The 25,123-nt window shown below is 44.8% G+C and overlaps 1 protein-coding gene across 3 annotated transcripts; it reads left to right on the forward strand.

The window, feature by feature from the left end:
• Positions 1–277: 277 nt before the first annotated feature.
• On the forward strand, positions 278–24,859 carry LOC110525418 (leucine zipper putative tumor suppressor 1). 3 transcript variants are annotated; one of them, XM_021605497.2, is made up of 5 exons: positions 278–727; positions 16,079–16,551; positions 21,151–21,993; positions 22,217–22,411; positions 22,631–24,859. In XM_021605497.2, the coding sequence occupies exons 2-5, from the start codon at positions 16,201–16,203 to the stop codon at positions 23,126–23,128; spliced, it is 1,887 nt and encodes a 628-aa protein (XP_021461172.2). In that variant the 5' UTR covers positions 278–727; positions 16,079–16,200; the 3' UTR covers positions 23,129–24,859. The 3 variants fall into 3 exon arrangements, with proteins under 3 accessions (XP_021461172.2, XP_021461173.2, XP_036835456.1); XM_036979561.1 differs by lacking the exon at positions 278–727 and adding an exon at positions 14,717–14,912; XM_021605498.2 differs by lacking the exon at positions 16,079–16,551.
• The last annotated feature ends 264 nt before the right edge of the window (positions 24,860–25,123 follow it).

The following is a 25,123-nucleotide window of genomic DNA, read 5'->3' on the forward strand; positions in this document are numbered from 1 at the left end:
AGAGCAGTGGGCTCATCCAATAAGAACAGTGGGCTCATCCAATAAGAGCAGTGGACTCATCCAACAAGAACAGTGGGCTCATCCAATAAGAACAGTGGGCTCATCCAATAAGAACAGTGGGCTCATCCAATAAGAACAGTGGGCTGATGATATGTTTGTATAGAATAACAGAACCTCTAGGCCGAGTCGGTTTAAGTGCCAATTAGAGAGGAGAGACAGAGAGAGAGAGAAGGAGAGAGAGAGAAGGAGAGAGAGAGAGAGAGAGAGAGAAAGAAAGAAAGAGAGAGCGAGAAGGAGAGAGAGAGAGAGCGAGAAGGAGAGAGAGAGAGAGAGAGGTAGGTAGGTAGGTAGGTAAAGAAAGCAGAGTGGGAGACATATCTCTCCAGAGATAGGATGAAAGGAGAGTGAGAGGAAAAGAAAGGAGGAGGGAGCAAGAAAGAGGCAGAGTGAGTGGTAGTGAGAGAGTGGGAGAAAACAAGGTAAACGAGAAGGAAAAAGAGGGAGAAAGCAAAATAGTGTGTTTCTGTAGGAGGATGACAGTGTTCACTTCCTGGTCGATGGGATGAAGTGAACACACAGTACGGAGAGACGAATACGGGCTGAGAGGACAAAGAAACATAAACACCAAAGGAAACATTGCGCCTGTGTTTCCCACCACACCAGCGCTAGCCATCCTCTACAGGGAAGAGTCAGACCCAGGAAAGCAGCACAGCACTCAGTAATGGAGGTAGGTCCCCTTAGGGCTCAGGCTCAACATGTTATGGCTGCTAAACTGGATGTGATGGGCTACAAGTAGATCATATTGACTAGCCCAGGGCAAACATGCTAGGAAGTATTGGAAAGGCATTGGAAAGAAGTCTAGCATTTGGATGTGTTCTGATTCGGCAATTATTTACTGTAAGCAGAGGAGATGTTTTGCAGTCCATGATTGAAGAAGAACATGTATTTTAACAATTAAAGAGTTGAAAAGTTGATCCTTTTAGTGCAGGTGTTTAGCTTGTTTTCTAAAGAACAACTCTCTGGAGTACATGCACCTTGGTCCTGACTGAGGTGTCAGCTTTCTACTGCCTCTAAACACTATCAAGTCCTGTTGTTGAAACTACAACTATCAATATAATATGTAGCAATAAAATGTTACATACTACAGCTTTTGATAGTGAATAGAAAAAACAGCAAATGACACAGTTTACAGCAGGGGGCATCTGTGTTGCTGTACTACATCTATAAACTGTATTTCTATCTGGAAAATGCAAGACAATAAAATAACAAAAATCAAATCACTTATTCATTAGACACAATTCATGACACAGAAATAGATCCTTATTCTCTTAACCGACAACCTACCACCCCAGTGTACATCAAACAAGGAGATTAGTGTACACTGCCATAACGTCAAACCATTGTGACATCTGGGAACATTACTTGTTGAAACCTGCAGCTAGGTTTAAATACAGGGTCTGGTGACAAGATTAGATTTTGGATAAACAGGGCACCTGCACAGACATGTTCAGCCATGCATTATCGTGCAGCTTTATGCTGGGAATAAAAATGGATACAGGAAGATGTGTGGGTGTAGAGAAACTGGAGATGACAGGCTTTGGAAAGCAGCACAGTCTTTTCTTATATTCCATCTGCAGTGTCTTCAGACTAACCATTAAAACCTGCTAATGAAGCTCTCAAAATAACTGTCCCAGATACCCAAATACAGCATGTATTAAGGCGTGATTCATCAATGCTAATGTAGGGATGCTATTGCTATAGTTTTAGCACAGCGAATGAAAACACAACATTGATGCCCCACCCCCACATATGCATATATTTATTTCCTTTAAAAATCAGAACATAAAGTACATTAAGTCCTCAAATGTCGGCTGCACAAACAACAGCCAATGTTAACCTTAAACACTAGTTGAAGGTCCAGTGCAGTACAACTGTGATTTACCTGTATTTTAAATATAATTCCATATTGTGAAATTGTGAAAATAGTGATAATTCCATTTTAGTGTAAGAGCTGTTTGAAAAGTCCTCCTGAAATTTCAACATGTTTTGTGGATGGAGTTTTGGCCAATAAGAATATCAAACCACAGCTTTCCCCCACCCCACAGTCCTAACAAAATTATTGCTTGAGAAATTGCTATTTGGTAAGAAACTATTTTTGTTGAAAGAAGAAATTTTAATTTGAAAAATCACAGTAGGGTACTTAATTGTTACCCAGAAATGATTTGATATTGGTATACAAATGGCTGGATTGGACCTTTTAAAGGACAACTTATTGTATTTCGGATGTAAATGGTATGTTATAGAAGTGTCCAGAAAAAATCTTAACTTCTTAATATGCTGTCTGGGGAGTCCAACATCTGGGGGCAGAGTTGGCTCCCAAAGCTCTGGGCTTCATGCTACGCCAGTGTTTATCATTTTGAGGTTCCGAATTATCCAATTATCATAGCGAATTAGGTCAAGGTCAAGGTTATCGGGACTATATACAACCAGTCTTAAATAGTTTGATAACAAAAGTAGGCTGTGATGATGAGATTATAAAACTATTGACTATACAAGTGCGCTATTTTCTGTTGATTTATACAGCTTGTGTCATACCAAGAGGTCTAAGACAGGTTGGAATAATTTGCATACAGGGAGGGACCAGGGAATTTGGTCACAATGCGGACGCAGTGGGCAGATAAGAAACACATGTTAAGTCATGCGTAAATGCAACAAATCCCGATCAGATAATGATCGGATCATTTTAATCAGATGACGACAACCAACTATTAACGCAAGGTGCAACCACGGCTTCTGTGTAACTAATGGCTTGTCCAGATAAGAGGTCTGGCTCTACTTCAAACCTAACAGCTCTGTCACAGGGTATTCAGCCCCCTGATTCAAGGCTTTGAGTTTAAGCCAGAGTAACACCATCCCCAACAATATAGAACTTTCTACCTAGCATGGCCAATGCTCTTTAAAGTTTGGAGCTAAATGTACTCCTCCTCTAATGCATCTCAGTAGACACTCCTGTCACTTCTTGTCTTAAAAGGGGCCTCAGCTTGTTTTGGGTCCACAAGCTTTCAGTCTGTGGTTCTACATTATTGAAAGAGAGAGATACCTAGAGATACTTTTACTTACTTTAAAATCCTACTCCCTTTTTTGTTTTCTGTCGCAAGTGGAACGGGTCACTGCAGTTTCAGTTTTAGATGCAGGTTAGTCGGAAAAAAACGAATCAAAAACAAGATTGAAGCTCAAATTGGCCATGGCCCATGGGCATGATTCAAATTCTAAAAAGAATAATATTTGCTGCCATACATTTTCACTGTCATTTCATTTTTAGTCCAACTCAGAGATAAAAGCCTAAGAAGTAAATATTTCATGATTACGGAGAGGCTACTGATCTGTAGCATCTAACGGACGACACACACAACTCTCTAAAACGATTTTTGGATAGATTCCAGGCACTTCCAGTAACATTAAGTGTTCAGCCATCAGAGAACAATCATCGATGTAGAATGTGGATAACGTGGCTCAATAAGGAAATGTATATAAAAAAAACATAAAGCCTTTAGCACTTGTCGTTTTGCGGCATGGTCATTAAAGGGTAAAGGGTACCATTTGGACTCAATTAAAGACACGTTTATCCTTGCTTGGAGCCCAGCTGCTAGGCTTATGCAAATGCCTTTCACAATGTAAATAGCAGGCAGCCCAGAAATACAATGAATAGAATGGACATCCTCCTCTATAAAAGTTGATTGTTTGTCAGTCTAATGTCTAATTTCAGTGTCGAAATCGCTTCAGGCAAGCATTCTAATTTCAGAGATAGGTCTCCATTAAAATGGGCCTGGCTGTTCTTGTCTCAATGAAAAACAATAGTGCTAAATTAATGAGTATAGTGCGTGCTCACTTCATCACAACACTCATTTAACCTTACCCCCCATCCACACAAAGCCCTTTCCTCAACCACTCAAAATGATTGATTGAAAGACACTTAGGGTAGCCTACAAAATACCCACCGGCATCTAAATCATGCAACCTCATATTCAAACATAAAGTTGACATTTTGATTGATGTCACACACACACAGACACTCACTCTTCCCTCAGTGGCAGTAAGTATGTGCGATTCACTCTTCTGTGCTAAGGGGTCATTTACTCACAGCCTCCTCAGTAATGTACTAAGTGGATCATCCAATTAGATCCCATTGTATGCTCTAAGGAGGAGACATCACACTAGTGCATGCAGAGCCTGGATGGACGGATAGCAGGGGAAAACGAGGGACTGTCATGTATTGTCATGTTGTGTCTTGTTTCTGTCCTTTCCCTTCACCCTGTCTCCCTCTGCTGGTCGTTATTAGGTTACCTTTTCTCCCCCTCTTTCCCCCAGCTGTTCCTTGTCTCCTCCTAACTAACTCGTCACCCCTTTTCCCACCTGTTCCCTTTTTCCCTCTGATTAGTCCTCTATATCTCTCTCTGTTTTTGTTTCTGTCTTTGTCGGATTCTTGTTTGTGTTATTCATGCCTGAACCAGACTATCGTCATGTTTGCTGCAACCTTGTCCTGTCCTGTCGGAATCTGCCGGTCCATCTGAGCCTACGTTTGTTTTGTTATTAAAGAAGCTCTGTTTACGTTAATTCGCTTTTGGGTCCTCATTCACGCACCGTAACAGAAGAATCCGACCAAGAATGGACCCAGCGACTTCGGATCCTCTCCACTCAGCCGTCGAGATCCAGGGAGCGATGCTAGGCAGACACGAGCAGGAATTGTCTGCTGCTCGACATGCCGTTGAGACCCTGGCCACCCAAGTCTCCAACCTCACAGAACAGGTTCACCATCTCCGCCTCGATCCACCGGCCACTTCCAGGGCTTTCGAATCTCCGGAGCCCAGAATCAATAACCCGCCGTGTTACTCTGGGGAGCCCACTGAATGCCGCTCGTTCCTCACCCAGTGTGATATTGTGTTTTCTCTCCAGCCCAACACTTTCTCCAGGAGCACTGCTCGTGTCGCCTACGTCATATCTCTCCTTACTGGACGGGCTCGTGAGTGGGGCACGGCAATCTGGGAGGCAAGGGCTGAGTGTACTAACCAGTATCAGGACTTTAAGGAGGAGATGATACGGGTTTTTGATCGATCTGTTTTTGGGGAGGAGGCTTCCAGGGTCCTGTCTTCCCTATGTCAAGGTAATCGATCCATAACAGACTACTCTATTGAGTTTCGCACTCTTGCTGCCTCCAGTGGCTGGAACGAGCCGGCTTTGCTCGCTCGTTTTCTGGAGGGTCTCCGCGCAGAGGTAAAGGATGAGATTCTCTCCCGGGAGGTTCCTTCCAGCGTGGATTCCTTGATTGAACTCGCTATTCGCATTGAGCGACGGGTTGATCTTCGTCACCGAGCTCGTGGAAAGGAGCTCGCGTTCTCCGTTGCCCCCCTCTCCGCATCACTACCATCTTCCTCTGCCGGCTCGGGTGCTGAGCCTATGCAGCTGGGAGGTATCCGCATCTCGACTAAGGAGAGGGAACGGAGAATCACCAACCGCCTCTGTCTCTATTGCGGTTCTGCTGGTCATTTTGTCACTTCATGTCCAGTAAAAGCCAGAGCTCATCAGTAAGCGGAGGGCTACTGGTGAGCGCTACTACTCCTGTACTCCTTCAAGATCCTGCACTACCTTGTCGGTCTATCTACGCTGGACCGGTTCGTCAGCTTCCTGCAGTGCCTTAATAGACTCTGGGGCGGAGGGCTGTTTTATGGACGAGACCTGGGCTCGGGAACATGACATTCCTCTCAGACAGTTAAGGGAGTCCACGGCCTTGTTCGCCCTGGATGGTAGTCCTCTCCCCAGGATTCAGCGTGAGACGCTACCTTTAACCCTCACTGTTTCTGGTAATCATAGCGAAACCATTTCTTTTTTAATTTTTCGTTCACCTTTTACACCTGTTGTTTTGGGCCATCCCTGGCTAGTTTGTCATAATCCTTCCATTAATTGGTCTAGTAATTCTATCCTCTCCTGGAACGTCTCTTGTCATGTGAAATGTTTAATGTCTGCTATCCCTCCTGTTTCCTCTGTCTCTTCTTCACAGGAGGAGCCTGGTGATTTGACAGGGGTGCCGGAGGAGTATCACGATCTGCGCACGGTGTTCAGTCGGTCCAGGGCCACCTCTCTTCCTCCACACCGGTCGTATGATTGTAGTATTGATCTCCTTCCGGGAACCACCCCTCCCCGGGGTAGACTATACTCTCTGTCGGCTCCCGAACGTAAGGCTCTCGAAGATTATTTGTCTGTAGCTCTTGCCGCCGGTACCATAGTCCCCTCCTCCTCTCCCGCCGGAGCGGGGGTTTTTTTTGTTAAGAAGAAGGACGGGTCCCTGCGCCCCTGCATAGATTATCGAGGGCTGAATGACATAACAGTGAAGAATCGTTATCCGCTTCCTCTTATGTCTTCAGCCTTCGAGATCCTGCAGGGAGCCAGGTTTTTCACTAAGTTGGACCTTCGTAACGCTTACCATCTCGTGCGCATCAGGGAGGGGGACGAGTGGAAGACGGCGTTTAACACTCCGTTAGGGCACTTTGAATACCGGGTTCTTCCTTTTGGCCTCGCTAACGCTCCAGCTGTCTTTCAGGCATTAATCAATGATGTCCTGAGAGACATGCTGAACATCTTTGTTTTCGTTTACCTTGACGATATCCTGATTTTTTCACCGTCACTCCAGATTCATGTTCAGCACGTTCGACGTGTCCTCCAGCGCCTTTTAGAGAATTGTCTTTTTGTAAAGGCTGAGAAGTGCTCTTTTCATGCCTCCTCCGTCACATTTCTCGGTTCTGTTATTTCCGCTGAAGGCATTAAGATGGATCCCGCTAAGGTCCAAGCTGTCATTGATTGGCCCGTCCCTAGGTCACGCGTCGAGCTGCAGCGCTTTCTCGGCTTCGCAAACTTCTATCGTCGTTTCATCCGTAATTTCGGTCAGGTGGCAGCCCCTCTCACAGCCCTTACTTCTGTCAAGTCGTGCTTTAAGTGGTCCGTTTCCGCCCAGGGAGCTTTTGATCTCCTCAAGAATCGTTTTACATCCGCACCTATCCTTGTTACACCTGACGTCACTAGACAGTTCGTTGTCGAGGTTGACGCGTCAGAGGTGGGCGTGGGAGCCATTCTTTCTCAGCGCTCCCTCTCTGACGACAAGGTCCACCCTTGCGCGTATTTTTCTCATCGCCTGTCGCCGTCGGAACGTAACTATGATGTGGGAAACCGCGAACTGCTCGCCATCCGCTTAGCCCTAGGCGAATGGCGACAGTGGTTGGAGGGGGCGACCGTTCCTTTTGTCGTTTGGACTGACCATAGGAACCTTGAGTACATCCGTTCTGCCAAACGACTTAATGCGCGTCAGGCGCGCTGGGCGCTGTTTTTCGCTCGTTTCGAGTTCGTGATTTCTTATCGTCCGGGCTCTAAGAACACCAAGCCTGATGCTTTATCTCGTCTCTTCAGTTCTTCAGTAGCCTCCACTGACCCCGAGGGGATTCTCCCTGAGGGGCGTGTTGTCGGGTTGACTGTCTGGGGAATTTAGAGGCAGGTAAAGCAAGCACTCACTCAAACTCCGTCGCCGCGCGCTTGTCCTAGGAACCTTCTTTTCGTTCCCGTTCCTACTCGTCTGGCCGTTCTTCAGTGGGCTCACTCTGCCAAGTTAGCCGGCCACCCTGGCGTTCGGGGTACGCTTGCTTCCATTCGCCAGCGTTTTTGGTGGCCCACCCGGGAGCATGACACGCGTCGCTTCGTGGCTGCTTGTTCGGTCTGCGCGCAGACTAAGTCCGGTAACTCCCCTCCTGCCGGCCGTCTCAGGCCGCTTCCCATTCCCTCTCGACCGTGGTCTCACATCGCCTTAGATTTTGTCACCGGACTGCCTTCGTCAGCGGGGAAGACTGTTATTCTTACGGTTGTCGACAGGTTCTCTAAGGCGGCTCATTTTATTCCCCTTGCTAAGCTTCCTTCTGCTAAAGAGACGGCACAAATCATCATCGAGAATGTTTTCAGAATTCATGGCCTTCCGTCAGACGTCGTTTCGGACAGAGGTCCGCAATTCACGTCTCAATTTTGGAGGGAGTTTTGCCGTTTGATTGGGGCTTCCGTCAGTCTCTCTTCCGGCTTTCACCCCCAGTCTAACGGTCAAGCAGAACGGGCCAATCAGACTATTGGTCGCATCTTACGCAGTCTTTCTTTTCGCAACCCTGCGTCTTGGTCAGAACAGCTCCCCTGGGCAGAATACGCCCACAACTCGCTTCCTTCGTCTGCGACCGGGCTATCTCCTTTTCAGAGTAGCCTCGGGTACCAGCCTCCGCTGTTCTCATCTCAGTTCGCCGAGTCCAGCGTCCCCTCCGCTCAGGCTTTTGTCCAACGTTGCGAGCGCACCTGGAAGAGGGTCAGGTCTGCACTTTGCCGTTATAGGGCGCAGACTGTGAGGGCTGCTAATAAGCGTAGAACTAAGAGTCCTAGATATTGTCGCGGTCAGAGAGTTTGGCTCTCCACTCAGAACCTTCCCCTTAAGACCGCTTCTCGCAAGTTGACCCCGCGGTTCATTGGTCCGTTCCGTATTTCTCAGATCATTAATCCTGTCGCAGTTCGACTTCTTCTTCCGCGATATCTTCGTCGCGTCCACCCGGTCTTCCATGTCTCCTGTGTCAAGCCCGTTCTTCGCGCCCCCGCTCGTCTTCCCCCCCCCCCCCCATCCTTGTCGAGGGCGCACCCATCTACAGGGTCCGTAGGATTTTGGACATGCGTCCTCGGGGCCGTGGTCATCAGTACCTAGTAGATTGGGAGGGGTACGGTCCTGAGGAGAGGAGTTGGGTTCCCTCTCGGGACGTGCTGGACCGTGCGCTGATCGAGGATTTCCTCCGTTGCCGCCAGGTTTCCTCCTCGAGTGCGCCAGGAGGCGCTCGGTGAGTGGGGGGGTACTGTCATGTATTGTCATGTTGTGTCTTGTTTCTGTCCTTTCCCTTCACCCTGTCTCCCTCTGCTGGTCGTTATTAGGTTACCTTTTCTCCCCCTCTTTCCCCCAGCTGTTCCTTGTCTCCTCCTAACTACCTCGTCACCCCTTTTCCCACCTGTTCCCTTTTTCCCTCTGATTAGTCCTCTATATCTCTCTCTGTTTTTGTTTCTGTCTTTGTCGGATTCTTGTTTGTGTTATTCATGCCTGAACCAGACTATCGTCATGTTTGCTGCAACCTTGTCCTGTCCTGTCGGAATCTGCCGGTCCATCTGAGCCTACGTTTGTTTTGTTATTAAAGAAGCTCTGTTTACGTTAATTCGCTTTTGGGTCCTCATTCACGCACCGTAACAGGGACAGTGAAAGATAGATGCTTGCCTCCCACATCATTTTAAGTACAGTCTAATTTTAAAGAAGATTACTCATACTTTCTACACGATGAATAACAGATTATTTTGTATATCTAGGCAAGTCAGTTAAGAACAAATTCATATTTACATTGACAGTCTACTGGGAAACAGTGGGTTAACTGCCTTGTTCAGGGGTAAAACAACAGATTTTCACCTTGTCAGCTCAGGGATTCAATCCAGCAACATTTTGGTTACTGGCTAAATGCTCTAACCACTAGGCTACCTGCCACCCCTGACGATGTCAAGCGATGTCAGGGGATCCTTGACAGGCTACACAGCGAGAGAGACGGGTCCTTCATGTTCAATTATTCACCTCATCACACACTGGAAATGCTTTTTCTGTCATGTACTACCCTTTTCGATGGCTCACACACACACACACACACACACACACACACACACACACACACACACACACACACTCACCCTTTATGTGAGCTAAGCATAATGGCTTTGTCATGACTGGGAGGGCTAAAAATGTTGATCATCTTGTCTCCTCTCCCTATTCACAGTCTACGTGCCACGAGGGGACAGCAAGTCAGACTGGTGTTTTCAATACATGATATTAGTTATTAATAACAAAAATACAGTTGAAGTCGGAAGTTTACATACACTTAGGTTGAAGGCATTAAAACTTCTTATGGTCTCGACAACATTCCGCTGAAAAGGCAGAGCGCGAAATTCAAAAATATTTTTATGAAATATGTAACTTTTATACATTCACATACATTCAAACAGTTTTAGAAACTTCAGAGTGTTTCCTATTCAAATCTACTAATAATATGCATATATTAGCAACTGGACCTGAGCAGCAGGCAGTTTACTCTGTACATGATTTTCATCCAAACGTGAAAATGCTGCCCCCTATCCCAAACAAGTTCATTTTTCAACCACTCCACAAATTTCTTGTTAACAAACTATAGTTTTGGCAAGTCGGTTAGGACATCTACTTTATGCATGACACAAGTAATTTTTCCAATAATTGTTTACAGACAGATGATTTCACTTATAATTCACTGCATCACAATTCCAGTGGGTCAGAAGTTTACATGCACTAAGTTGACTGTGCCTTTAAACAGCTTGGACATTTCCCAAAAATGATGTCATGGCTTTAGAAGCTTCTGATAGGCTAATTGACATCATTTGAGTCAATTGGATGTGTACCTCTGGATTTATTTCAAGGTCTCCCTTTAAACTTGGTGCCTCTTTGCTTGACATCATGGGAAAATCAAAAGAAATCAGCCAAGACCTCAGAAAAAAAATTGTAGACCTCTACAAGTCTGGCTCATACTTGGGAGCAATTTCCAAACACCTGAAGGTACCACATTCATCTGTACAAACAATGGTATGCAAGTATAAACACCATGGGACCACGCAGCTGTCATACCGCTCAGGAAGGAGACGCGTTCTGTCTCCTGGAGATGAACATACTTTGGTGCGAAAGGTGCAAATCAATCCCAGAACAACAGCAAAGGACCTTGTGAAGATGCTGGAGGAAACAGGCACAAAAGTATCTATGTCCACAGTATCGACATAACCAGCAAGGAAGAAGCCACTGCTCCAAAACCTCCATAAAAAAAGCCAGACTACGGTTTGCAAACTGCAAATGGGGACAAAGATCGTACTTTTTGGAAAAATGTCCTCTGGTCTGATGAAACAAAAATAGAACTGTTTGGTCATAATGACCATCTTTATGTTTGGAGGAAAAAGGGGGAGGCTTGCAAGTCAAAGAACGCCATACCCAACCGTGAAGCACGGGGGTGGCAGCATCATGTTGTGGGGGTGCTTTGCTCCAGGAGGGACTGGTGCACTTCACAAAATAGATGGCAACATGAGGTAGGAAAATTATGTGGATATATTGAAGCAACATCTCAAGACATCAGTCAGGAAGTTAAAGCAAATGGGTCATCCAAATGGACAATGACCCCAAGCATACTTCCAAAGTTGGGGCAAAATGGCTTAAGGACAACAAAGTCAAGGTATTGGAGTGGCCATCACAAAGCCCTGACCTCAATCCTATGGAAGATTTGTGGGCAGACCTGAAAAAGTGTGTGCGAGCATGGAGGCCTACAAACCTGACTCAGTTACACCAGCTCTGTCAGGAGGAATGGGCCAAAATTCACCCAACTTATTGTGGGAAGCTTGTGGAAGGCTACCTGAGATGTTTGACCCAAGTTAAACAATTTAAAGGCATTGCTACCAAATACTAATTGAGTGTATGTAAAAATCTGACCCACTGGGAATGTGATGAAAGAAATAAAGCTGAAATAAATCATTCTCTCTACTATTATTCTGACATTTCACATTCTTAAAATAAAGTTGTGATTCTAACTGACCTAAGACAGGGAACTTTTACTCGGATTAAATGTAAGGAACTGTGAAAATCTTTAAATGTATTTGGTTAAGGTGAATGTAAACTTCCGACTTCAACTGTATGACGTAATTCCAAAACTTCTTGATGTTGTCATGAAATAGACATTTTTACCTAGACATGTGCATGTGCATGTGCACATTGCGACCCCAATAGAAAACACATGTAACTCTTTAAATATTGACCATATCGAGACGGTACTTCTAAGAAGTGCCATCTGGCCCTGTGGCTATTGAGGTACAGTAGAGCTCAGCTCTACTATTGACGTGAATGCTATGGGGAGGTCTCACAAGGAACGTGCGTTCCTTGTGAGACCTCCCCATAGCATTCACGTCAATAGCCATGAAGTGCTTTGAAGGCTGGTTATGGCTCACATCAACACCGTCATCCCGGAAACCCAAGACCCACTCCAATTCGCATACCACCCCAACAGATCTACAGATGACGGAATCCCCATCGCAATCCACAATGTCCTTTCCCACCTGGACAAAAGGAACACCTATGTGAGAATGTTGTTCATTAACTACAGCTCAGCGTTCAACATCATAGTGCCCTCAAAGCATGGTGGTGCTTAGCTCAGTTTATCACTAAGCTAAGGACCCTGGGACTAAACACCTCCCTCTGCAACTGGATCCTGGACTTCCTAACAGGCTGTCCCTAGGTGGTAAGGGTAGGCAACAACACATATATGCCACGCTGATCCCCTCAGGGGTGTGCGCTTAGTCCCCTCCTCTATTCCCTTTTCACCCACGACTGCGTGACCAAGTACACACTTCAACACCATCATTAAGTTTGCTGACGACACAACGTTGGTAGACCTGATCAGCAACAACGATGAGAGGAGGAGGTCAGAGACCTGGTGGTGTGGTGCCAGGACAACAACCTCTCCCTCAACATGAGCAAGACAAAGGAGCTGATTGTGGACCACAGGAAAAGGAGGGCCAAACACACCCCTATTCACATCAACAGGGCTGTATTGGAAAACTATCATGGTCAAAATATATCAAGACAGTCGTGAAGAGGGCACGATAACGCCTTTTCCCCCTCAGGAAACCCCCCCACACACACTTTTGTTTTTACATTGATGCTACTCGCTGTTTATTATCTACGCATGGTCACTTTACCTACATGTACAAATTACCTCGACTAACCTGTACCCCTGTATATAGCCTCGTTATTGTTATTTTATTGTGTTGCTTTCTATTTTTTACTTTAGTTTATTTAGCAAATATTTTCTTAACTCTGTTTCTTGAACTGCATTGTTGGTTAAGGGCTTGTCAGTAAGCATTTCACCTGTTGTATTCGGCGCATGTGACAAATAACATTTGATTTGATTTTAGGTATAAATCCTGTCCTTTATGACCCTGCTGTAGCCTCTATGAGGTAATGGATTGGCTACGTGTGTCACTGTGGGTGTCTGAGTGCCAGCTGGTCCTCTGTGTGACAGGGCTTTGTGTCAGGCAGGTCAGCTGGGGCTTGGGGGAACCAGCAGCAACCCTTCTTCCCACTACACACACTCACTCAAAGAGATCACTCCCTTCAAACCCCACTCTCAGTGTCGCCACGAAACCCTCACCCACACCAATCATTCTCCAGTGACTGAAAACCTTAATCATGGTGATCCTAGAAGGCCTGAGGGTCAGATGGATGTTTATAATATATATACATTTCGATGATGTAGGCTTAATCTTGATGAAATTACAACATTTTCCTAAATACAAGAAGACCCTCTGATAGGTTTAGTGGAGACAGTTCACATACATTATCTTAAATATCTATGATAGTCAATGTAAAATGAGTGCAATTAACCACAGATTTAAGGAAATATTGCCCTACCGCTAATGCAGAGCACTTGGAATGGATATCCTTAAATCAATAATGGTCCATCTGTGAACATTGTGCAAAATATTCCTCTGATCAACATCCTATCATGGAAAAGTTGATCAATTAAGGTTTTTATGTTAAAAGGTGGAAACAATTTAGACTGCTTGTCTAAAACAAGGGCTTACTTCTACAGAGGCTGAGAATGTGGGCGAGCTTAAACTGATATAGCAGCACTGAATGCGACTCAAAGCCGCTTAAAGCCCTCAGCAGCAGCACCAGTGGTGTAAAGTATTGAAAATAATGTACTTTTTACTTCATACATTTTCCCTGACATCCAAAAGTACTTAGCAGGACAGGCAAATACTCAAATTCACGCACTTATCAAGAGAACATCCCTGGTCATCCCTACTGCCTCTGATCTGGTGGACTCACTAAACACACATGTTTCATTTGTAAAGGATGTCTGAGTGTTGAAGATAGCCCCTGGCTATTCTTAAATTTAAAAAAACATGAAAACCTGGTTTGCTTAATATAAGGAATAAAAAATTACTTATACTTTTACTTTTAAAACGTAAGTATATTTTAGCAATTACATTTACGTTTGATACTTAAGTATACTTAAAACCAAATACTTTTATTTGACTTTTACTCAAGTAGTATTTTTCTGGGTGACTTTTACTTGAGTCATTTTCTATTAAGGTATCTTTAATTTTACTCAAGTATGACAATTGGGTACTTTTCCCACTTTTTCCCACTGCACCATTTGCTATTTATTCTAAAGTGTAGTCATATATTTTACACTCAAATATGGTGTTGTCTGTTTAATAGGAGTACATCAACTACCAGACAAAAGTCCACACAAAGACTGGCACACTTCAGGAGACAAAGAAAGAGAGGGGTTCTTTCTCTTCATCCAGAGAGGTGTTTGTTCAGAGTGGGTGCAGGGCAGTGTGGGAGGAACAGAGAAGGGAAGGGAGGAACAGAGAGGGGAGGGGAGGTTATTACACAGTCAGTTGATGGAGAAAATGGGCAGAGGGAGTTTGGGAGTGTAAAGAATCCATTGTGAGGAAAGGAGTTAATCACTTGAGCGGCGTGTGCCGGTGTAAAAGGAGCACATGTTGTACACCCCATCCCCTGGGGGGGCTTCCAAGGTCCCATCTCCTGCCTTGCTGAATTTACATGTCAGTAAAGGAAGACCCACCCCCTCAGAATGGTACCCTCTTGGCGTGGTGATGTGTTCACTGCATGATTGGTTCATTCAGACACACACACTCAGACACACAAACACAGCTACATGGTATTTCCAGGACTGGACCGATTGCAGCGCGTTAGTCTGCTAGATGGATGCTTTTCCGTGGCAGTAAGTCAATGTGAATATTTTCTAGTCTTGTGATGAATTCTGGTGGTGAATTCTAGAATTTGAAAGGGATTGTAAGATAATTAGTTGAGATACATCAACCAGACAGACAGCAGGGGGAGGGGAGAAGAACGATGTCAAAGATTGTTTACATGTGGCATCTGGCATTTGTTCTGTACTTGAACAGGTATACATCTAGATTATTATTAGCTATTATTTGTGCATTGTAAGGGAACAATGCCAAACAGTACAATCATGTAGAATGTATCCTCATCCTGAATGAAGCTAAATATATTTTTCTTTCTAGTGGCCAAGTGGCTGTATTCTCTTTTGTCCATTGTGATTCTAGTCCTTGTCCACATAGCTATTATTGCATTTTCTATGAAAACATAAGATGAGCAAAAGAGGCGCATGTTTTGTCAATCTTTTCATCTCCTCCTGAGAGACAAACAGTGCAAAACTAACGCTCCTTATTCAATCAAAACAACCGCACTTGCACAATGCTCTAATCATGAAGAGCATTAACAGTGACAGCTATGCATGTCTTTCAGGCCAGCCACACTGTGGAAATAATGATTTGCAACAGATTAGCCGTCAGCTACGTACTACTTAATGGGACTATTATAGTTGGCCCTTTGAAACCATGCTTGTGTTCCTGTGGACATTATGCTTAAAGAAAGGACACCAGGTGGTTGGGGAGCCCAAAGGCAATATCATTCACTTCGGAGACCTCTGCTTATTAGTAACTAGTGTGAACTAGTGTACACTATAGGTCTGTTCCCTAGAGGATTAGAGACCATGGTTGGCAACATCTGGGACCTTGTATCTCCCAGGGCAGGGGTGAGGAAGAGAGGGTACGTTTACAGCAGGGGTAGGCCACCCTGGTCCTGGAGGGCAGCAGGTACTTTATGTTTTTGATTTAACCGACCTGGAAGACCAGGTGTGTTGAATTTAGGCAATCATTGAACTGATCAATTAGCTCAATTGGTTAGGTGTGGTGCCTTGTTGGAACAAATTCCTGCAGTACCAGTGGCACTCCAGGAACAGGGTGGCCTACCGTCGGGCTACAGTATGGTTGTTGCAGAAAATAAATCCCTTTATAGAACAAAGTTATATTCACAAAATACAACAATAACAAAACATCTGAAATCGAAATGTCTTCCCTGCAGATGGAAACATTGACAATACCGACCTGGGGTCAAGAGTATAACACCCATTCCCAGTACCTCTTCAACAGCATACGTTAAAGCTGCCAGGACATCTCTTCTGCCCTCACCTATGCCCAGAGACCATGGGAAGTGTCAGCAGCTTCATCTCAGGTCCCAGTCTCCACAGCAAGCACCGTCAGGCCACGGAGTACAAACTAAAGAAGGCAGGCCATCCCCGGAAAACGGGCCGGAGCCTGGATGGCCTACTGAAGTACAGCTTTGCTCAGGGGTCTTCCAACCACACCACTAAAGGCATCTCTCAGGCAGGCAGAAGTGAGGACTTATTTTACTTAAAGGTGAGCCAGAAGTCGCGGATGACTCACCGCAGAGGCGTCCCAACAGAAGATCGTGTAGGAGAGGGACATTCTACTGATATGGAACCAGACGGTAGAGAGACACCTAAACTGCTGCCTATGTCTGGGAAACTGGAGAAGGTGAGACTCTGACTTGCTCAACATCATTTTGAATATGCCTGTGTTGTATAATTAATAACCAGTAAGACAACGTCAAACACAAGATCAGACAAGCACAGTAGGTACTATAGCAAACAACCACATTACCTCTGTTGAAGCACCAAGCCTTGTGTTGTCCAGTCTGTTTTGAACCATCTCCAAGGTTGATGACTAAAGCCCCAATTCTGAGTTAGTTTTTTTAGCCTAACTGCAGCAGCACGTAACCACATTCAAAGCCATAGACATAGCTAGGTGAAAGGACTGACAGTCCAAGAGATTGAAATAACAATTGTAAACTTTTTGAAACTATACCGTATTTGTTAACAAAGACTAAAATGACAGCAAAAACAAGCAATTGAGTAAAATAACCTTATATAACCTTATGATTGTGCGCTCAAGAAGGCATTATAAGTTATATTCTTCAAGAATGAATGGGTAGGCTATATTCTACTAATGAAAATCACAGTAAATATTGCTATGGCTTGATATTTTGTAAGATGTCATCAGTGATGTTCTTATGCATACCCTGCTCTCTGAATAAATCAAATCACATTTTATTGGTCACATACACATGGTTACCAAATGTTAATGTGAGCGTTACAAAATGCTTGTGCTTCTAGTTCCGACAATGCAGTAATATCTAACAAGTAATCTAACAAATTCACAACAACTACCTTATACACACAACTGTAAAAGGATGAATAAGAATTTGTACATATAAATATATAGATCAGCGATGGCCGTGTGCCATAGGCAAGATGCAGTAGATGGTATAGGATACAGTATATACAGTGGGGAGAACAAGTATTTGATGTACTGCCGATTTTGCAGGTTTTCCCACTTACAAAGCATGTAGAGGTCTGCAATGTTTATCATAGGTACACTTCAACTGTGAGAGACAGAATCTAAAACAAAAATGCAGAAAATCACATTGTATGATTTTTAAGTAATTAGTTTACATTTTATTGCATGACATAAGTATTTGGTCACCTACCAACCAATGCGAATTCCGTCTCTCACAGACCTGTTAGTTTTTCTTTAAGAAGCCCTCCTGTTCTCCACTCTTTACCTGTATTAACTGCACCTGTTTGAACTCATTACCTGTATAAAAGACACCTGTCCACACACTTAATCAAACAGACTCCAACCTCTCCACAAGGGCCAAGACCAGAGAGCTGTGTAAGGACATCAGGGATAAAATTGTAGACCTGCACAAGGCTGGGATGGGCTACAGGACAATAGGCAAGCAGCTTGGTGAGAAGGCAACAACTGTTGGCGCAATTATTAGAAAATGGAAGAAGTTCAAGATGACGGTCAATCACCCTCGGTCTGGGGCTCCATGCAAGATCTCACCTCGTGGGAGGCTACAGTCTCAAAGAAAACCATTAGTAACACACTACGCCGTCATGGATTGAAATCCTGCAGCGCACGCAAGGTCCCCCTGCTCAAGCCAGCGCATGTCCAGGCCCGTCTGAAGTTTGCCAATGACCATCTGGATGATCCAGAGGAGGAATGGGAGAAGGTCATGTGGTCTGATGAGACAAAAATAGAGCTTTTTGGTTTAAACTCCACTCGCCGTGTTTGGAGGAAGAAGAAGGATGAGTACAACCCCAAGATCACCATCCCAACCGTCAAGTATGGAGGTGGAAACATCATTCTTTGGGGATGCTTTTCTGCAAAGGGGACAGGACGACTGCACCGTAATGAGGGGAGGATGGATGGGGCCATGTATCGCGAGATCTTGGCCAACAACCTCCTTCCCTCAGTAAGAGCATTGAAGATGGGTCGTGGCTGGGTCTTCCAGCATGACAATGACCCGAAACACACAGCCAAGGCAACTAAGGAGTGGCTCCGTAAGAAGCATCTCAAGGTCCTGGAGTGGCCTAGCCAGTCTCCAGACCTGAACCCAATAGAAAATCTTTGGAGGGAGCTGAAAGTCTGTATTGCCCAGCGACAGCCCCGAAAGCTGAAGGATCTGGAGAAGGTCTGTATGGAGGAGTGGGCCAAAATCCCTGCTGCAGTGTGTGCAAGCCTGGTCAAGAACTACAGGAAACGTATGATCTCTGTAATTGCAAACAAAGGTTTCCGTACCAAATATTAAGTTCTGCTTTTCTGTATCAAATACTTATGTCATGTAATAAAATGCAAATTAATTACTTAAAAATCATACAATGTGATTTTCCAAATGTTTGTTTTAGATTCCGTCTCTCACAGTTGAAGTGTACCTATGATAAAAAAAAAATTACAGACCTCTACATGCTTTGTAAGTAGGAAAAAAATCGGCAGTGTATCAAATACTTGTTCTCCCCACTGTACATATGAGATGAGTAATGTTGGATATGTAAACATTATTAAAGTGGCGTTATTGTTAGTGATGGCTGTTTAACAGTCTGATGGCCTTGAGATAGAAGCTGTTTTTCAGTCTCTCGGTCCCAGCTTGATGCATCTGTACTGACCTCGCCTTCTGGATGATAGCGGGGTGAACAGGCAGTGGCTTGGGTGGTTGTTGAGCTTGATGATCTTTTTGGTCTTCCTGTGACATCAGGTGCTGTAGGTATCCTGGTGGGCAGGCAGTTTGCCCCCGGTGAAGCATTGTGCAGTCCGCACTACCCACTGGAGAGCCTTGCGGTTGAGGGCGGTGCAGTTGCCATACCAGGCGGTGATATAGCCCAACAGGATGCTCTTGATTGTGCATCTGTAAAAGTTTGTGAGGGTTTTAGGTGACAAGCCAAATTTCTTCAGCCTCCTGAGGTTGAAGAGGCACTGTTGTGCCTTCTTCACCACACTGTCTGTGTGGGTGGACCATTTCAGTTGGTCCACCTGTGTGGGTGGACCATTTCACTTCAGTTTGTCCGTGAAGTGTACGCCGAGGAACTTAAAACTTTCCACCTTCTGCACTACTGTCCCGTCGATGTGGATGGGGGGGTGCTCCCTCTGCTCTTTCCTGAAGTCCACGATCAACCCCCTTTGTTTTTTTTATGTTGAGTGAGAGGTTATTTTCCTGACCCCACACTCCGAGGGCCCTCACCTCCTCCCTGTAGGCCGTCTCGTCGTTGTTGGTAATCAAGCCTACCGCTGCAGTGTCGTCTGCAAACTTGATGATTGAGTTGGATGCGTGCATGGCCACACAGTCATGGGTGAACAGGGAGTACAGGAGAGGGCTGAGAACGCACCCCTGTGGGGCCCCAGAGTTGAGGATCAGTGGGGTGGTGGGGGGGGGGGGTCGAGACCCAGGGTACAGGGCGGGGTCGAGGGCGGGGTCGAGACCCAGGGCGGGGTCGAGACCCAGGGTCACGAGCTTAGTACCCTCCAAACTCATTATTATGGTGTTAAATGCTGAGCTGTAGTCAATGAACAGCATTCTTACATAGGTATTCCTCTTGTCCAGATGGGATAGGGCAGTGTGCAGTGTGTTGGCGATTCCATCGTCAGTGGACCAATTTGGAGTGGGTCTAGGGTATCAGGTAGGGTGGAGGTGATATGATACTTGACTGGTCTCCCAAAGCTGGACAGGAGTCCACAAGCTTACCTCTCACACTTTAAAAGTGCCACACATTATTAACCCCTGTAAATCTAAGCTGACATATGGAATTGTTTTAAGGTGGTCATAGTATGGATCATTTAACTACATGATTTTGAATTTTAGGACCCCTTTAAGTATAAAAAAAAAGATTAAATATTGAGTTTGGCCTTTACTATTACAGCCCAGAGAAACACATTGTATAACACATTCATAAATTGTCATAAACACATAAACAGTCCGAAAATAAATCATAATCATTTCAGGTTTTGAAATGTGTCTGTCCTATATCTAGGAGATAGAAGAAAGATCAGATAATATTGTTTGTATTTTGTTTTACATATATTTAACCCTTTTTTGGGGTTGGCACAAAACTAACTTCATACCTCCATTAATTTTTTTAAACCGGTACCGGTTACCTATAAATGAGTCCTGTGACACTCATGTTTGTGAGAGTCTCCCCTTTCCATGGAGGGGTCATAATAGTTTTGTAGGTCAAACCGTTCCTATGCTACAGACGTTTTTGTGAGAAGACCGATTTTCAGGATGTCTTTTGGTCTGACAAACAGCGCTCTAGCTTTGTCAACTTTCCCCACAGATGCGGAAGTGCGACATAGGCGGATGCGGTGGATTGAGATGCATCCAAAGCCTAAAAACAGATGTTATGGGGATTTTTAAAATGATGTTACTTAAATTGAAGCACCAATCGATTCTAAGGGATTATTATCACAGAGTAGGGCTTTTCATATTTTCTCAGGCAGTACAACAAGGTGGAGGAGGAGGTTGGGTATAACTAGTGGTGTTTCCAGATAGCACAGACAGAAATATCTTATGTTACATATCTTTCATGACAGTTTCATGTATTCTGTATATTTATACATTGCATGTTTACATGTACAAATCTCACATATCTGGGTGGATATAATATGTTCCCCCCAGCACTAAATGATGGATTAGTCATTGGCAGTATTATTTGCTTACATGAACATCAACATTGGTTCTCCAGACCAACATGTTATCTGATCGACTTAATTTGTTCCATCTCCTTCCTCTACCTCTAGAATATGGACAAGGCTTTGATCCGGCCCACAGCCTTCAAGCCAGTCATCCCCAGGAGCACCTCTTCCACAGAGACTCACAACAACCTCACCCACCTCCTTAGTCCCCCAGAGAGAACCAGAGACTCCCAGGAGCCCCAACAGGACACATTTTCAGGGACCCTCTCAGACTCTGGGCAGGATTCAATGTCCAGCCTGCCTACTCACAGCACCAGTGGGAGCCACAGTGCTTCCACAGGCCCATTGACTCAGTGTGCAGGAGGCACAGCCTATGGCATGACCCATCCCCAGCAGCCCCCTCTCTGTACATGGACCAACGGGAATGGCATAAGTGCCAGTGCCAGGGTCGCAGCTCTAAGCAATGGAGGGGCAGCGAAGGCTAACAGGGACACCATCTCCCTCCCCTCCCCTCAGCAGCCTAGCCCTCTCTTGGAGGAGATGGGGGGCTGTAATCGCTCACCCATCTCCACAGATGAGTCCCTAATTGAGCTGCTGGAGCAGAGGCTGCTGGAGAGTGAGACAGAGCTGCAGGAGCTACAGGTGAGCTTTGAGGAGAAAGAGGTGGACACGTGTCAGCTGTTTGAGGAGAAGCAGAGGTATTGTGTTGAGGAGATGGAGGGCCTGAAGCAGAGGTGCTCCACCAAGCTCAGGCAGGTCTCCCAGAGGGCCGTGAAGAACCACCAGGCCTTGCAGCTGAAGGTCAGTCAGCTGCAGCAGGACAACCAGAGGCTCCAGGACGAGCTGGTCCAGATGACCCAGGAGAAGGACCTGATAGAGGTCAAACTGATGTCGTTTGAGATGGAGAAGAACCAACTAGACCCCACCTTAGAGGAGACCCAGTGGGAGGTAAGTGGCCAGCAGGTGTCATGAGCCAGGAGTTTTGACCATATTGTCCATATGGTCTTACCAGGGCTAATTGTAGACTGTGACTAGGGCTCAATGTATTTTCTGGTCAGGTCACTAGGATAAACGAGCTACTGAACACCCGGGTCTATGTCATTTCAATAATGTATTGGACAAAAGCAACCACTAGTTCAACACAGTTTTTACCCTTTCCATGTATTACTAGGTATGCCAAAAGGCTGGGGAGATCTCACTGCTGAAGCAGCAACTCAGGGACTCCCAGGCTTGTGTCACTCACAAGCTGAATGACATCGTCAGCCTCAAATCCTCGCTGAAGGAGACCCGGTCCAAAATGGAGGCACTGGAAAAGCAGAACAAATTGCAAGAGGAAAAGATACGCTCTCGCAGTGTGGATGTGGAGGTACTACGTCATTTTTCTGAAAAGAAAATCAGAGGAAGTATGATATGCAAACAGAATAGATTTCTTTACTGATTTTTAGCCGCTACACTAGTGGTGAGCCAATGTAAATCGCATTTAAGAGTGAGTGACAATGCTAAACCTAGGCCATTATCTACTTGACCTCCATGTTCAATAGAAAAATGCATTTGATAATGACACAATTCATATATTCCACCCCAGGTATGCCAAAATGAGCTCCAGCGCAAGAAGAACGAGGCTGATCTACTAAGAGCAAAGGTGGACATACTGGAGACAGACATCAATGAAATGAAAAAGGACCTGGCCCTGGCAAAAGAACATAGGCAGCAGCAAAAGGCCAAACTGGAGGCCCAGGAGAGGTCAGACCAGAGTGGGGGCACTGGAGGGAGCATGAGCACTGACTCCCTCCAGAGAGAGGTGAAGAAACTGAAAGTGGAGCTCAGGGAAGAGAGAGAGACTCAGGAGAGGCTGTCAAACAGCTTTGAGCATGAGAGACAGACGTGGAACAGGGAGAAGGACAGAGTCATCAAGTACCAGAAGCAGCTACAGCTCAACTATCTGCAGATGCACAAGAAGAACCAAGACCTGAAGAGGATCCTGCAGGAGCTCACAGCAGAGCTGGAGAGTCGACCGGAGTTTGACGTGGACATCCACAGCTCAGGGTTACACTATGAGGATATTATTGCCACAGAAATGTGAGGGAGAAACCCACAGAGAATAGTTATAACGATGCTCAAATGTTCTAACAGGGTTATAAAAAAGTCATATGAAACACATAATTTGTTATATCTGGCCAAAACACAGATGAGCTATTTCTGCCTTGGCAGGGACAGCATTTTCGTGATAATCAAGTTGGCTAACATACTGCTGCAGGATATGATAGAATTGCGGTCAGGCTTGGATCTTTTTTTATAAAAATCCTTCATTCTCTGTGACTGTGTAAAGCAGGCTTTAAAGGGCACATCCGAAGTTCAAACAATAACAAATAACAAAACAGCTAATGGGATGGGGCTTGAGAACTATAACTACACTCAAATTCATAGACAGAGCTATGGATGCAATGACTGATCATCCATGAGATCAAAATGATAGATTTAACTGTGTTTTGAAGCTACACAGTGTTTGTTTACATTGTCTTTGTATACAAACATTTTAGGTTCTATTGAGGTAAGAGAGTTGAACTAAGCTCTTTAAGCATTTATGAGTTATATTATTTAAGATTCAATGGCTATATTATCAATTTAGTCCAAAAATGGATGTAGCAACTCCAGATGGTCCTTTAAGCTTTTGTTATCCATAAGTGTGGTTTCCCGGAAACAGATTAAACATATTTTCCGATGAACATTCTCCATTGAGCCTGCTTTTTAGTCCAGGACTATGCTTAATCTGTTTCCAGGAAACCACCCCATAATGAAACCACCTTATAATGTTCAATTGACAGTAGCCTAGAAAGCCTACGAAATGGTTATTCCTCTTGAGAAGTTTCCTAGCATTGTAATGAATTGGGGCATTCTTTCTGTATGTGTCAAGTCCTACATAAGATGTTGTAAGCTCCACAACAACCACTGAGACACAGCAATATGATGTGTTTTTATTTAACCTTTTTGATCACGATCACCACTGTGGCCAGAGATGTTGCAGAGAGAATTAGGCAAGAGGCTGCCCTCGTCAGCGCCAACACAGATACTGGCATCTGCACATGTGTATGGGAGTTCACATATCTCTCCTGTAACATAATACAGTAGCTGCATGGCAACAAATGCGGATGCTTGCAGCCTCTCGCTTCACACAGTCTTTGTTTTTGTTGGAAGTCGCTTGCTCTTTGTGGTAACCATATACTGTAGCCGCGTCTACCTTTAAGTGTCAAAGCACTGGATGTACTGTAAATTTTGTGAATAATCATTCATATTATTTATTGATATAAAGGATACAAAAGTGGTAGTGATTAGTGTTGAAAGGAACTATGCACTTCCATTTTAAGAGGGGTTAGAACATGATTGGCAAAGTGCATCTCACACTACAGTTTTGAGAATGACACAAATATTAATTTTCACAAAGTTTGCTGCTGCAGTGTCTTTAGATATTTTTGTCAGATGTTACTATGGAATACTGAAGTATAATTACAAGCATTTCATAACTATCAAAGGCTTTTATTGACAATTGCATGAAGTTGATGCAAAGAGTCAATATTTGTAGTGTTGACCCTTCTAATTCAAGACCTCTGCAATCTGCCCTGGCATGCTGTCAGTTAACTTCTGGGCCACATCCTGAAGGATGGCAGACCATTCTTGCATAATAAATGCTTGGAGTTTGTCAGAATTTGTGGGGTTTTATTTGTTCACCTTCCTCTTCAGGATTGACCACAAGTTCTCAATGGGATTAAGGTCTGGGGAGTTTCCAGACCATGGACCCAAAATATCGATGTTTTGTTCCCCGAGCCACTTAGTTATCACTTTTGCCTTATGGCAAGGTGCTCCATCATGCTGGAAAAGGCATTGTTCATCACCAAACTGTTCCTGGATGGTTGGGAGAAGTTGCTCTTGGAGGACGTGTTGGTACCATTCTTTATTCATGGCTGTGTTCTTAGGCAAAATTGTGAGTGAGCCCACTCCCTTGGCTGAGAAGCAACCCCACACATGAATGGTCTCGGGATGCTTTACTGTTGGCATGACACAGGACTGATGGTAGCGCTCA

The sequence above is a fragment of the Oncorhynchus mykiss genome, chromosome 6 (genome assembly GCF_013265735.2).
Source record: "Oncorhynchus mykiss isolate Arlee chromosome 6, USDA_OmykA_1.1, whole genome shotgun sequence".
Taxonomy (NCBI): Eukaryota; Metazoa; Chordata; class Actinopteri; order Salmoniformes; family Salmonidae; genus Oncorhynchus; species Oncorhynchus mykiss.

Excerpts from the sequence above, each read along its gene's own strand:
- LOC110525418 (XM_021605497.2), top strand. The coding sequence starts at position 16,201 with ATGGGAAGTGTCAGCAGCTTCATCTCAGGTCCCAGTCTCCACAGCAAG. Across the intron at positions 16,552-21,150 it reads TGTCTGGGAAACTGGAGAAG|AATATGGACAAGGCTTTGAT; the intron begins GTGAGACTCTGA and ends CTCTACCTCTAG. Across the intron at positions 22,412-22,630 it reads CTCGCAGTGTGGATGTGGAG|GTATGCCAAAATGAGCTCCA; the intron begins GTACTACGTCAT and ends ATTCCACCCCAG.